This window comes from Ciconia boyciana, chromosome 11, assembly GCF_034638445.1.
Source record: "Ciconia boyciana chromosome 11, ASM3463844v1, whole genome shotgun sequence".
NCBI lineage: Eukaryota > Metazoa > Chordata > Aves > Ciconiiformes > Ciconiidae > Ciconia > Ciconia boyciana.
Window position 1 is genome coordinate 15,668,589 of NC_132944.1, and position 15,328 is coordinate 15,683,916.

The 15,328-nt window shown below is 44.4% G+C and overlaps 1 protein-coding gene across 5 annotated transcripts in view; it reads right to left on the reverse strand.

Annotated features, from left to right (window-relative positions):
• Window positions 1-15,328, reverse strand: part of SLC25A26 (solute carrier family 25 member 26) — a 94,589-nt gene that overhangs the window by 6,809 nt on the left and 72,452 nt on the right. For all 5 annotated transcript variants that reach the window (XR_012044556.1, XM_072875759.1, XM_072875758.1 and 2 more), the window contains 3 exons: window positions 13,566-13,635; window positions 5,312-5,376; window positions 3,788-3,861 (listed from right to left, as the gene is read on the reverse strand). Coding sequence is in view for 4 of the 5 variants with exons in the window: in XM_072875759.1 (XP_072731860.1) it covers window positions 3,788-3,861; window positions 5,312-5,376; window positions 13,566-13,635 (209 nt within the window). In the remaining variant the exon portion in view is untranslated. The remainder of the gene's footprint in view (window positions 1-3,787; window positions 3,862-5,311; window positions 5,377-13,565; window positions 13,636-15,328) is intronic.

A 15,328-nucleotide genomic window follows, 5' to 3' on the forward strand; every position in this document is an offset into this window, starting at 1 on the left:
GCGGCATTGCTCTCGAAACGTACACCATCCTTCTCCTGCCGAATTAGGCAGCCCTCATTACAGGAGCAGTGGCAGACATTCATTTACAGAACAGCCCACTTGAGACACAGCTATTACACAAACAAGGGCAGATAACTGAGTTACCCAGAAGCTGCATCCCTGGCAACCTCTATTACTAACCATCACTTCCAAGAATCCTGGCCCTGCTCCCCCCAGCTTCCCTTTCCCAGCTGCCACCCATGGGCTCTCCAATCCACGCTTCCCCCACGGGCTCGCTTCTGCAGGAAGGGAGAACTGAATGGTTCTGGGGCTGCCCCGAATCCGGAGAGCTGAGCTCTACTGCAGGCCTGATCCAAACTGGTCCTCGCTGGGCCACACCTGCCGTCATCAGCAGATGACAAATTGTTTTTTTTTTTCTGCTGGCCCCATCAGAAACCCCTCTGGTGGGCACAGGTCTGCTGTCTATTTGTATTTGCTGTTTGTACAGATTTCACCAGGCACTCTGCCACTCCTCTCTCCCTGCCTGGGTTTTCCCTTTTGCTTAAGCAACTCTCCCAGTTACTGGTCGGATCCAGCACCAAGGGCTGGAGGGCTTCACCCCTGCCTCCTCATCACCGACAGCTGCAATAAATGCACAGCATGTCAGTGACTGGCAAAGACCAAGGGCAGGCTTTCAGGTACAGACACATCGCACTCTCCCCAGCCGTGTGAGGAACGGCTTGGCAGGAGTCACAAATCACATTTAAATCCCAGGGTGAGGCCTGGCTGCAGGTGTTAAACCCGCACTGTGTGCTTCCCCCCATAGCATGCATGCCCTCTGGGGTGCAGCTCTTCATTTCAGGGTTCCCAGCCCAGCAATGCACCTAGCCCCACAGTTCCAGCAGCAAAGGTGACATTTTTGGGCCCCAACTCGGCAACACAAAGCAAATTCTTTCTCAACAGAAACTAACCAGGACCCCCGAAATTACCCTTTGGAAAAGGCACTGCAGGGCCTGGACACAGCATAGAGGGGCCAGCGCTGAAAAAGGTGCCGTGTGCTCAGCCACAAAATGTCCATATTTACGCTCCAGACGCCGCGCTGAGAAAAAACACCGCTTTTATCTGACTACAGCTTTGCACTGAGCTCACTCCGGCGGGCAGCTTGTGTTTCGCAAAGCAGCAAGCCCTAGGCACCGGGGCTGCTTTCGCCACTTGCATTGGCGAGATCCGGCTCCCGAGAGCGGTGTGATTTACACCCACTGTGCCGCGTCCACTCTGACTGGGAAGCTCAGCCGAGGAACAGGACGCCTGGTGCAAACTGCCAGCTCTGTTCCCATCTACACGCAAGCTGGAACAAGCCATCTCACCAGATTTATCAGTCAAATAACTCTTGTCTTTCTCACCAGTGAGTTGTGAAGTTTCATCCACGGCTTTCAAACGCCACCACCTCCTTGTGTGAAAGGCAGTCGGACAAGATGTAAACCTGCTTTCATGTGAATGGCTCGTCTACCCTGCTGGCAATAGTGAAGAGGCACACAGACCTGCTCACCCCATCCCTATCCTACCTCCCGATTGCAGGCCTGGCTCTCCCTGGACAGAAAGGGATGTGAAATTTCTTGGCGTGAAGCAGAGGGATTTACTAGGTGCAGACCAGGAAGCTGAGCCCTGCGCTCTGGTTTTAATAAGGTGGCAATAACCAATGCGTCTTTCTGCCCTCAGAATTCCTCCTCTTCAACTACGAGATTTATTAGAGGAGCCATAAATCATTTCATGTTGCAACTGGCCAAAAAAGCCCGACATTTTTATTGTTTTTGATTAATAGATTTATAATTGGCAGCAGGCATGGCAGCCTCTGCGTTTATTTTTCCCAAGACTTTCTTCCTTTTCCTTGCAGCTGACACAGCTTGGCCTCCTTTACATGTTACTTTTCCTTCAGAAAGCTTATTGTTTTGATTTCAATTGAATTGTGTTCCCTTTGGTCCTAGCCCACGGGTACTATCTTTAGGCAGAGTTTAATTTTGGGTTGTTTAGAAAAGGGCACTGCTGAAACACCCTGAAAAGAACACAAACATACATTTTTATTTTCTGCTGTTGGCTGGGGAAAGGAGGAGGTTTCCCCAGCCAAATCCATGCCTCTTCACAACCTTCAGAGTTCAACTGCCGTCAGCAGCAGACGTGGCCTCACTTCTCCCAGTCCCTTTCAAAACATGCCCTAGAGTCCACCAAGCCATGGAGGACCCAAAACTCATCCACCGCCACATCACCTCGTCACCTCAAAGAGCAAACCTGAGACAACCCATCTCTGAGCACTGCCGGGGGGCACAGCTGGATGTCTTCCTGGAATCGGTGTTCAGGAACTTCCTGCAATTTGTTTTGAGTTATTTCCCACATGTGTAGAAAGAGGATTGAACTTTTATTAGTTGTGCAAGCAGAGATCAGATGTTAAGAGAAAACTATCTCCCGCAAAGCTGCAATGTGCATGCTGCTTTGAGCAACAGTTTACAAATGTTAAAACATCATCCTGAAAGTATCGGCCACATCAAGCAGATTAAAAACCTATGACAAATTAGAGTGAAAAGCCCCAAGTAAAGCTTCAAAAAAAATCTCAGTTTCTCTTCCAGGCCAAGGAGAGGTGGGACACAAACCCTACCGAAGGAAGCACAGGCTGAACCTCATGGACCGGAGGAGCATTTAAGATGTATATTCGCTACGAGTGGCCAATAACTGGTATGAGTTACGCACTCAAAGAGGGCAAGGTAGCATAAATGAAGCAGGTGTCTGTAAAAATCAATAATAATTTATAAGCTTGTGATACCTCAAAATGTTCTAAAAAACGCTAGCAGAGGACTTTTTGCTCACAACACCGCTCCAAGGTCAGAAAAGCAATTCTCAGCCTCAGGAATGGGTAAAGTGAGGCAGTCAAGAGAGTGGATCGACATCACCCCAGACTTCCCTGACCAGTCAGCAGTAAGCTCAGAACACATCTACACCCCGGCCACAGGAGGAAAGCAGCCAGAGAGCTGATCTGCAGCTGCTCAGACTTACTCTTTGCACTCAAGACTGCCTCAGAAAACTTACGTTTTTGCAACAAGTGCCTCACCAGAGAAATCCAAGCGAGCATGTGCTCAAGCCCAGACCTGATGGGAGGCTCAAACGACAAGTTAGGGAGCACATGGCTCCCTTCCTTCTGCTTCAGCTTGTCCCTGCTGCTGGCACCACACTGGCATCACGTGCTCCCATCACACTTTGCAGTAAGAACAGCAAATACAAAGGAACAGAGGAGACCTTGCTGGTGTTTTCAAATCAGTAGGAAATTGCCAGGAGAAGACTGTCCATAAGGGACACGTGGCTCCTATGTTGGCCTTCCCTGACGTCTCAGGAGAGGTGATTCACACACCTCAAGATCAACCTGTGGCACTCACTGCCACAAGACTGCCCAAAGCTTAAACAGATACAAAACACAAGTGCACAAATTAATGGAGAAAAGTCCATTAAACACAAAGCCACCCTCACCTCTGAAGCCTGGAGCTAAGCTTAGAGATTGTACCATGGATAAATCCCCAATAATGCCCCGTTTCTGTGCTCTTCCCTGGACATTGCTCGCAGCCAGAGAGGACACTAGATCTCCCTGGAGGGACCTTCTTGTTCCCAGCTACCTGAGAGCTGCTCCCTGGCCATGTGTACAGCAATTAAAAGTCTTTTCTGTATGACAGGATTTAAATATAAGCAGACCATCCCATCCTCTCCTGCCCCCCCAACACAAACAGAGAAACAACACATGAAATGTGCTTCTGCAGCATGTCCTTACCCCGACAGGCCTTGTGTCCTCCAGATGCCACCGAGGGCAGCCAGAACATTCCCGCTAGCGTTGCTGGAACCAGCCTGCACCACAGAGAGAGAGAGATTGGAAACTGTTGGCAGAGAGGTTTAGTTATTTACTGAGCTCCCTGTCCCTGGTTAGTGCTACTTTACAGCAATTACAGACATCCTAATTACCTCCTTACCCCAGGCACAGGCAAAAGCTCCTTGTCTCCAGGAATAAGGCAAAGGGCAGAAAGGGAAACTGAGGCACAGAAGAACAAAACGATCACTCCAAGGTCACAGAGCTGGTTAGTTCAGAATTGGGTATCCACTCCTTTCTGCGCTACACGCAGCTCTACGTCCAGCAGCTGACACTGGAGCAAGAATTTAATAAAAACACACTCTCAAAGCACCAGCAAGAGACTTTGCTGCTCACTGCAAGAGGATTTACTTGAGATTTACTTAAAAAACCACAGGTAGTATATTGCATGTGAAAATTACCTTGAGAGCAAAACACAGGACAAACAGCAGGACTACAGACAATTAAATTACACATGTGATCTAGTTAGAGATGACTAACATAAAGATGCTGTCTGAATGGTCTCAGAACATCCCAAAACACCGTCACGCCCTTACCAACGCTGAGCTGGTTGTTCAGCGCAGCAGCAGAAATGAAACCCAGTTCTTACAGTTTTATCACCCACACTATCCAAATGCAAAGAAGCTGCAGCAGGTACAGCACCCAGCAGTGAGATACACGCGACAGCAACATGGTGAGCGCAGATGTGCATGACTTGGCTGGGGAGGTGCACATCATCAACAAGAAACATCTCCGTACTGAGGGACATGACCAATAGGGTAAAAGCCATCCACAGAAACTCCAGGATGCCTGACCCTTGCCAACACAACAGCTTTTTTTCAGGGCAGGGAAAGGCTGAGGGCTTTTAGCTATGTAGCTGCTTAGCTCTGCTCCGGGGTCAGCAAGATGATGATGGGAACACTAGACTTACTAGCAACTTAATTACTTACTAAACTTACTGATCTTATAAGCAATCTTCCTTCTGCCCTGGTTGGCAGATGTAAGCCATCACGACCTCTGTGCCTTAAAATTTTAGGACAGAAAATCCAGTGCCAAGCGCTCCTCAGAAAAGACAGACACACACACGCTCAAGCCCAACCATTATCAAAAAAAACCAGAGGAGTAAATCCTTGATGGAAAGTTTAACTTTGGGCATCTGACTCTGCGAGGATTTTCTCCTAAAGACACTGCATGAGACTCTGGAAGTCTAGCACAAGTGCAGGCCCTTCTCAGCTCCTCTGGGAAAGGCCCAGACCAGCAATGCAAGGAAAGGAACACAACAATTTCATTAGTTCTGCATGCGGTACCTGTTCACATCTAATCCTGCCTTCGAGGACAAGAGCAGAAACCAGTATTAACAGGTGCTGGATTTTATCCTGTAATGACCATACAGAAACTCTGGAACTACCCAAGCCATTCACCTGCGTGTCTGCTGGCCTCCGTCGCTCTTACCTTTGCCAACATAATTCTCGTCTTCGCTACATCGAGAGGTGTGGTGACCGCAGCTGCAAATCCACCTGAGCAAATTAAAATACCAAACACAAGTGAGACATTGTTGGTTGAATATGAATGCCACACTGCCTATAATTCCCATGGCTGTGGTCAACACTGCTCCATTATTAATGCCTACAGCATGTTTCCTCACGTCAGAGTCCAGGTACGTTTGTTGAAGGTCTGTACACAGAGTGTTTTATTTCTGTGTGTTGACTCAAGGAAAACAGCTCTAAACTAGTTAACTGTAAATCCAAACATCCCCATTGAGATTACTGTCCTTTTGTTTTGGACTCTGTGCATATATGAACATATGAAGGTCGTAAGGATAATGGATTCCACTTCCAACACCTACGGACAAGTTTGAAAGGAAGAACCTGCTTACGCATTTGCAGAGATCGGAAAATAAGCTCGTCACACTGTGCTCTGCCTTGAGAATTAAAGTCTGATCACTCAAATGCTAGAAAGACAGAAAGAGAGGGAAGATGCTCTGCATCTGAAACACGTGCTTCAGGGGCAAAGCTATCCACAAGATACAGACAGACTGGATCTGGACTTCAACTGTTAGACGTGGGGCTCTGTTTCAAGGAAGAAAGACAAGCCAGTGTTTGGGATGGAGCTCATCTCCAACGAATGAAATCAGCTCCATTTTGGAAAATAACAATGTGAAGCTGCCCAAGGGTCTTTGGAAATTGTCAAAGTCTGCTGCTGCAAGTGCCATCTTCCCCTCATGGGCATTTTTATTCTCTGTAATCACTCCCAAACTTCACCCTTGGAGCTCATTACTTTCACTTGGAGCAGCCAGCTCAGCTGTGGCTTTCCTCCTGAAAGCCAGAAATCTTCAGCTTACCCATCTGCATGTCTCACCCACAAATGTGTGTGTGTCTGTCTCCATATTTTAACCCTGTGGCTACAGCCTGGCCTCTTGTGCTATCTAGGGACCAGCTTTGCTGCTTTTTCTCCCAAGATCTTATTCCCTTTGCCTTATTTCCCCATCCTAAAATTAACTCTAATCTCTCTCTCCCTCCTCAGTTCACAGTATTTCGAGCAAATATTCACAATATTCTCAGTATTTCAAGCATGCTGAGGAAAAGCCAAAGTGAAGGAAACTTTTAAAATGCAGGAGCAGCCCAGCAGTAAGCGAAGAAAGAAAGGGGGTGTAGTCTAACAGTGAAGAAAAGTGAGAGACTTGTTCTGAAATCTCTCTTTCTTCTTCCTCCTGCTTTTTTCTCTGGAGCTTGTATAAATCCTGTATCTGCTACAGCAGGGAACAAAGTGACTCCAAAGACTGAAGCCTACACAGTACCCAGGGAATAAGCTAAAAATAATCTATTTTCTGTTCCAAGTTTTATGGAACGCAGAAAAATTGATCTCTCTTTTCTTGGGATGGGAGAGGGGAAAAGCATTTCTTCTAAAATCCATAAAGTAATGAAAAAATCCATCTTCCCCACTGGCTTGTGTAAAACATCTGCATGTCTCTCTCAACCACCTTAGCTTTAACATATTAAAACCCTGTTTTATGTCAGAAAGGAGGTTGGGCCAGCTGGCACCCTACGTTGACTTCTTACAGTTAATTAAGGAATGTCCCATGACAGCTCAGGAGATGCAGTAAGGCACATGTGCAGTCCCCTGGATCTCAAACAAGAATAGCAAGCAAGCCGAGTTAGCGAACAGCCCAAAAAGTCTGGTTTAGGAGCAGCTTCTGCTCACGTAAGCATGAATCCAGTTCACTCTGCCGGAAGCTTTCTAGCAGTGATACCTCACTAAAAAGCAGAAAAATGGGTTGTATTCAAGAAGCCAAAGCAGAAACTATGAGCAAGTTAAACTAAATTCCAGCCCGTTCTTGGATCTTCTTTAAGGTCAAAAATCTTTTTATTGTGAGCCAGTTTTTGAGTAAGTGACCCAAAGGCTTTGAGAGAATGGTCTGGATAGAAACTTTGGTGCTCATGTCAGTGATGTATTTTTAGAACAGTAAAAATAATCTCCATGGAAAATAGTGGCTTTACAAGTCTGGATGTAGAAGCCCTTCCTTTGCCCACAGACCAAGATAAAATTAAACAGTGAACCACATGGCTGTCAGGCCTGTATGAAGCAAAAAATCTCAATGCATCACTCAGCTATAGAGTTGACAGTAACACTTTAGTCAGACTAACTTAATTCCCTTATCAAATCCCAGTAATTTTTTAATGCATTTGTTCCTAACAGTTCCTTATTGGCAGAAGCTTCAATCTTGGCTGATAGAGTGATTAGAACAAACACAATTTATCTTGATATGATGTTCACAAATTCTTGTCTGAAAGGTTTAATCGAGGCTGATTGGTTTTCATTTTTTCCCCAGCTAACATCTGGATCTTTCAGACTCTTTTGTTATTAACATTTCAATGTTTCTTTTTCCATCACTGGGAAGTATTTGGTACAGATTTACCAATCAATTTAGAATGACAACAGCAACAATAAAATGCTTCATAAGCACAACAAGCAGCAGGATAGCGGCTAAATTAAATGCAAGTTTGTATATGCTTGACAAAAACACAAGATTAAAGCTAGCATTTGTTGGGAACTGCATTTTATTGAAGGCAGTGAGTCTGACAAAATGAATTTGCTCCAGCCTTAACCCTAAACGTCCAAGGTAATTTTAGAGTGACGTCTTCAACATTAGTACACAGGTATCCAAGAACAGGCTACAGTGCTAGCAAGGTACTGCTCAGTCCTACCTGCTCTAGCTGGGTAAAGGAACTTACAACACGACTGTTTCCAGTCATCAGATTAATACAACAGATACAAACTAGTACAGCCGAAGTCTACTCATTCAAAATAGGAGGGCTGTGCACTGCACTGTCTAATACAAAGTAAGGCCCAACAGATCTTTAAATCACTCCTTTAGTCTACTCCTGCTGTCACTGAATTCTCCAAGAGCTGCCACATAAGGCTGGAGTCTGCTCAACTAGTCTGCAACCAGGAAAAGCAGGTATCAAAGTATCAGGCGGGCAAGAAAGGCCCAGACACATCCACCCTTACACTTCCAATCATTCCAGCTTCTCTGCAGAGCTGACAGAGAAAAAGGCACCTTTGCAGGCAGTCTGCGCCCAGACAGACTCACTCACCAACTCACTCCTGGAGAAGGCTCCTTTCTCCCTTGCCCTGAAAGGATCTGGTGATGACTTGGGCTCAGCAAGTAGGCATAAAGATGGATTTTCACATGGGAGAAGGCTTTTGGCTTGTTAATACTTCTAGCAGAGTGACAAACTCCTCTGTTGGGAAAATAAAACTTCACACAGTGGTGGAAAATTCATCACCTGTCTCCCAGGAAGTTACAATGGACACTGTATATTCACACATCAGCTGAGCAGCTAAACTTTACCAAGCTCAGGGTGTTAAACAGAAAATCTCTCTGCTACTCACGCTTTCCCAGTGACCAGTTCTTGATGGAAGTGCTAGTGACAGACATCCACAGAGAATGATTTACCTTTATTTGGCAATAAGAATAAAAAGTCTTGAAGACTTAGGATATTCCCCTAGGTTCCTGCTGGCATTTTCTACCCTTTTTAGCTGTCATATGCAAATAAAAATTGAGAAGCATCAGAACAGAGCAAAATACTTCACCTGAGAACGATACATAACCCTAGGTCCTGGCAGTAAGGTGGCTGCCTGCAGAATTTGCTGCTGCTACTGCTATAGGAAAAATGTTTCACAGGTTCTTTGACACACTCCTCAAATAAGATCCTATGCGGGGAGGAAGACAAGTTTTTCTTCAGTCCCCGTATCTTCTTTTTCTGTACCATTTTAACTTCTCCTCACCCTTTCTAAAGGATCCAGGGAACCCTTCTGACCATCACAGGGGTTCCTCCTGATTCTGTGTTTCTGTCATCTGGCCAGATCCCTGGCATCCTCTTCTGCAACACCAGCCCCGTTTGGTAGGTCAAGCTCATTTCAAGAGATAGGAACTTGTGCTTGACTAATGTCCTTGTTTGAATGAGCCTACCTGAGGAAAAGAAGAAAAATCCAGGTTGAGCTGTATTATTGCCTGTCTTCTATTTTCTGTACTGACATCTGAAGGTTACCCAGGATTGATTCAGGATTGAATCCCAAATGCAGGTTGAAAAACTGAGTCACACAGGTCCAACACTAAACCTCACAGCATCCTCTTACAGTGACTGATTTCCAAGTTCACAAACGGTCTTTTTCAGAACTCTTCAAACAATCGAAGAGTTATTTGAACTTTTATTTTATTGATATTATGTTAAAATTTTTTAAAGAGAAGTTTACTCTGGTCCTTTGTCACTGTGGGAACACCACCTGCCAACGGTAGAGCAAAGTGACCCAAGAACGAACCTCTTTGGATTTCAGCAGAAATACCAAGAGGCAAAGCACTGCTCCTCCCACGATTTAACCAATTCAGGGTCAGAAGCATGGTCCAAGCAGACATTGCAGGGAAATCTTGAGAACTGCTCAAAAATTTGTTCAGAGCTATAGAGTTAAAGAGGCTTTTAGAGACAGTATGTAATCTTGTCAGAGCTGATTAGATCAAAACAAAAGTGATGGGAAGTCCTCCCTGTTAATGTGTAAAAAGCTCTCGTTAGTGCTTTATTATTCACTAGGCTTGCACCTCCATTCTCAGTGACTTTGTCACCACAGAGCATTAATTATTAATGTTAAGCCACACTTTTTTTACAGTAGGGGGAAAGCAGGCATCTTTAGCAGAGGCAATTTTCAATCGCATTAAATGGACACTCGGGTTCTTTGACAAGCTGGAGCTGCCTTGCTGCTCCAGGGCAGCAGTTTGCTTTCCCAACAGCCAATGCCCAATGGCAGGAGTTCCTTTCCACTGGCCCAATTCCACAGAGGGCATATGAAAACTACCCAGGGGCTCTTCTGGTACAGTGCAGGGCTGGGATGCAGTGGTCCAGGCCAGGCAACCTAAGCCCAGAGAAGACTGGAGCATGGGGTGCAACCACAATCACGCCTGGCCTGCCCGCAGCATGGGGACATGCTTCCCTCCCCTGCCTCCAGCCTGCCAAAGCCTGTGCCCAAATCTGGGCTGGTGTCCGAACAGCTTAGGCATAAGGCAAGTTTTGGTTCAAATGCAACCTCAGGCTTAAAATATCATGTAGACCTACCCTTGGGTTCCTCCCCACCAGCTGCTCAGATATCACCTTCTCTCACTCCCTGACTGCTCCAAACATCTCCTCTAGTTAAGACACCAAAGATGATGATAAAGCTGGACAAGGCCTCCAGGGATTAAATTATTAACAGATGAGACAGAGAGGATTCCAAATCTCTGATATTTATGCTCATGCCTATTATGTTTCTATAAAAAGCCCATGGATCGCATACATACATCTTACACATGTGCACTCAACAAGGAAGAGTCGGGCCTCTCACAGCACTTTGGCTGAAATTGCTGCCATTTCACAGGCACTGGGGATGGAATTCAATATATTGTTGCTCTTTGTTCTGTCTTCGCCAAATAATCAGTTATGATTTAGCTAGGGACTAACCAATGCACACAGACACACACATGTATGTGTGTTGCGTGCCATAAAGGCAAGCCAAACAGGACTTTTCTTTCAGTTTGTTTCAGCTTATTACCCTGCCCCTCAGGACCTCTAACATATTTTTAGAAAGTATTGAATTCAAGCAAAGAACATGGGAGAAAAGCATGATTGTGTGATTTCGCCATCCCACTACTACCATGGTGGCATTTGACAGCATCTCTGTGTTTAAAGGTTGTTTTTTGGATAATCTTCTCCTTCTAAGGTTTATAACATGATGATTTTAAATCACTCAGATGCACACATCCATCTTACTTTATTCACAGGGTACTGGTGAGGTTTTGATTTTTTTGTTTTGGGGTGGAAAGAAAGGGATAAAGAGTTTGGTCTATCTTTTCTTCCCTCGTTTGAAGCATATATGTAGGTAGTTACTAATTTTTAACCATGGAATCCATTCTTCAGAAAGCAGGAAATTATTTTTCCACTGCCTCCATTCAGCAAGAAGGCTAAATATTTTCACTGAAACAGAATGGATGCAGTACCAGATTAGATCAATACAGGGCCTGCCTGTTACATGTCTGCAGAGGCAGGCAACGGAGACGGAAGGGGAAGGTTCTGATCCAAAAAGGGTTGAACCTCGTGAGTTTTGAAGCAGGTTCTCAAAGGAGACATGAGAGAAGAAGGTTAAAATACTGCTGGTGAAAAGGAAAGAATGGGGACAGAAATAACAAAGAAGGAAAACCAGGCTGGAGGAAGCGAAGCTGGAAGGATAACCCAGAGAATATGTATCATCACCAATTACAACACGATCTACAAAATAGCACTCCAGCTCTGCAAAGATTTATGCTTGGGTAATAGAGCCTATGAAGACAGCTAGGCTGAACTGCATCATCTACTACCACCATGAACCTGGAAGTCTCTGGAACCCTGGAAGCTCCACAGAGGACCCGGTGCCTCCTTCAGCACAAAGGGTTAGGTCTCCCCAGCGCCTGCCAAAGGGCAGCGAAGAGTTCATGCACAACCGTGCCTCTGCAAGCTCCTTCTGCGACATTTCTGCTACCGAACATCCATCAAAGAGTAGCAAATCCAAGCACAACTGGTCAGAATCAAGACATACAGAGAAGGAAATGGAGGCACTGGGCTAAATTTCCAATTGAAGCACCAAATTGGACTTCAGGAAATTACTCCGCAAGGCCTTGGGTAAATCAGATAACCTTTCCAACTCTCTGAACATGCCTGAACACAGTTTTTGTATCAATCTGACTGTAAAGAAATCAACAGAGCTAAATTAATGATCCCCTATCACACCTGCAGACATACAGATTGCATTTTAAAGCATTCATCTGATAGCTTGTTTTGTTTCAAAACAAAAATGAACGATCTGCTTCAGTCACTCTGGTGTTGTTTGCACCGATTTGAAGAAGTCAGTGTAAAATCTAACAGTAGACCGAATTTTAAGCAGAATAAAACTCCATTCCCATCACATAAAGATAGAAAATACAGCTGGACAAGACCACAAGAGATCATCTAAAATATCGCCTCTGCCCCAAAATGGAATCAGTTCTACCTAAACCATTGCCTCACAGCTCACATGCCCAATCTACTAAACTGTGTGCAGTTGCAGCCATGCACCCTCTCTCAGTCGTGCAGTTACAGCGCCCATCAAAAAGAAGCTTCAGTCTCTGCTGGAATTCTGCTGCTATTAATACTTCAATTCCTCTAACAGAGCTTATTTTTAAAAAAGTTACATACGATGTAATGGCTCTGATTTTGTAAGTCATCAAAGAACAAGCTTTGCTTTTGATAATCTCTATTTCAAGAAATGCTATAATTTCTCTTTAAACAGGATTTATTTTTTCCACATATTCTGTTACTGGTTTGGAATCTCAAAATGTATTTTAGCTCCTTGGGGAAAAGCTCTGGCTATCCAGCTCTTAACTACTAATCTGTTTTTTCTATTAAGACAGTTAAGTCTCTTCTCCCTCAAACTTGTCAGCTATACTGATGAGTCATTAATTGTTTTTTTTTCTTTTTTTTTTGAAACAACTACAGTAGGCTAAAATCAAGCAAGAAGCCTACTGAAGAATTCAATTAACTTCTGGCTTGTTTGGTAATAAATAGTGCAGTATTGTATTCTGCCACTCTTTATTCTTGTTCTTGTGTCTGGAGATTGCCCAGATGTTTTGTCCTCCGTTTTTTGTGGGTTTTTTTTTTTTTTTTTTTTTTTGCTGTGGAAGGCTTTTGCCTCTGGGCTGTGCAGTGCTAGCCTCTGCTCTCCTGACTCTAGTTAATCTACATGGCTGTCAGAGCTGTCACATGAATGGTGAATCATGGCCTCTCGCTGCAATCACTTCAACCCCTGGGGAAGTGCTCAGAGCAGACAGCTGCACAAACCCCCACCCAAGCAAAGTTTCTCCTGGATGAGGATTTTACAAATCAACTTTGAAATAATCACAAAGCCTGACTGACAGGCCCCTGGTTTTTAAATAACAGAAATTTGTCAAAAACAAATTGGTTGTCTTTCAAACAGACACCCTGTTTGAGTCTTTTTTTCTCCTTCTCTTTCCTTTGCTGACTTTCCTATTTCCAGACAACAACTGGATCCGTTTTCTTCTAAACAAACTTGAATTACAAAGGAATGTTGTTCTGCTATACTTAATAGATTTGCACATTTTTCCCTTTCTTCTTTAGTCTTTCCCAGTATAACATATAATCCTTTGCACCTGCAAAAGCTCCACAGACTGCTGACTGCCAAGAATCCACCACGTGACCCTGCTTCCATGACCAGAGATCCTGTGTTTAAAGAGAAAGGAAAATAAAAAGTTATTAAATGTTCGAATCTATCTGATCCCCATGTGAGTTAACTCCGAGGATGGGAACTTAAGTGAAAAGCTATTTTTGTGGCATTTTTCAGTGATGTAATAAGTGATTTTTCCCAAGGAACTTGTGTACTTGAACGAGCAGATGGAGTGAGAAAGATGTCTGGAACTGAGGAGGGCTTGAAGCAAATTGCTTTCAGGGATTTCATATGTATGTATTTAAGCCTGTGGCCATGCAACTTTGCAAATATTTTGTGAACTTATTTTCTTTTTGGCAGATAAAACAGTGCAAAGCAAAACACTGAGCGGGGGGGGGGAGGTATGCAAGAACCAGTATCAGTTCAGCCCAGATGTACCAAATGCTCCCATTTAAAAGGAACAGTCCCTAGCACAGTGAGATAGAAGTCCTGTTTGCCCCCCTACATTTCTTAAACCAACCCTTCCCCTCACACTCCCAAAAAACCCCCATCGTTAAGAAATTACTCTTATCACTCTCATTATATCCCACAGCAGGTGTGTCTCTGTTTTTCACTTGGCGTCATTAGGGACCACACACCCTTCTCCCCTCCACTGCTCCCACACACCATGCTCCAATCCATTTAACTCACAGCATCATTTAAACGTGCACATTTAAAAACACCAACAAGAACGGTGCCTTCTAAAAAACACGTCACGAATCACGTCAAACAGTTTGATGAGTCAGATCGGTATCAGCAACAAAGGCCAATGTGTGCTGGGATGGTTTTTATTATGCCAGCTACGGTCACTTTGTTCTCTCCTCCTCCACACCGCTTCATCACCCCTTTCCCATCTCCTGAAATGCTTGGAACACTGGAATTTCTCTGGAGGAGAAGTTTCTGGTTTATGATGCGAGGAACAGTGCTGAGCAAAAAGGGATGGGATCCATGGCCCTTCTGAGGCCTACCGCAGAGAAATCAGTAATTTTATTTTATAACGGTGGCACTATCTCATTCTTTTTAAAGCCATATTACTTCTATACTATAAAATTTTCTTGAAAGCAACCTGATAGCTGTGCTAGGCTGAGATACTGCTCTCGGGCTCCCAGTCTGCAGTACAGCCACTTTCTACCAGGGCACGAGAACTCATTTCCCTCACTTGCTAACTCTTCATTTAACACGCTGTCCTTGTGACTCGCTTCTCCCAACTTGGCTGCTGGTTATACTTCAGTTGAATGTTTTAAAAATCAAACTGTTCAAGCAACAATGGCCAGCCACAATGTTGTTTGGTATCCTGCCATAGCTAAATAGCTGCAGCTCTGCTGTACGAAAGCACTAAAGGGATTTCAGTCTCTTTAATGCTAGCCATTCTTTTCCTGGTGTTTTCACTATGGGCTTCTATTCTGCTGTCACCCACAGCAGAAACTGATTTTCATCTTATAAATAAATAAATGGGGATTCATAATTCTTCAAACTCGTAAGATGCTTTTCTGGAATAACTTACACTCTTTGGACACACAGTTTTCTTGCAAGTCGGTCCTGCTGGATGAAGGACACACACCCCCTAAGACAAAGGGTGCTATGCTCCAAAGCACCTACGTATTGTCACAGCATAAATCCCACCTTCAAAACACTTCAGGTGCTTAAGAAATCCCAAATTGAAAGTCAGGGTTTAGAAATGTAACTGCTGAAGCCACTTGATAAAAACAG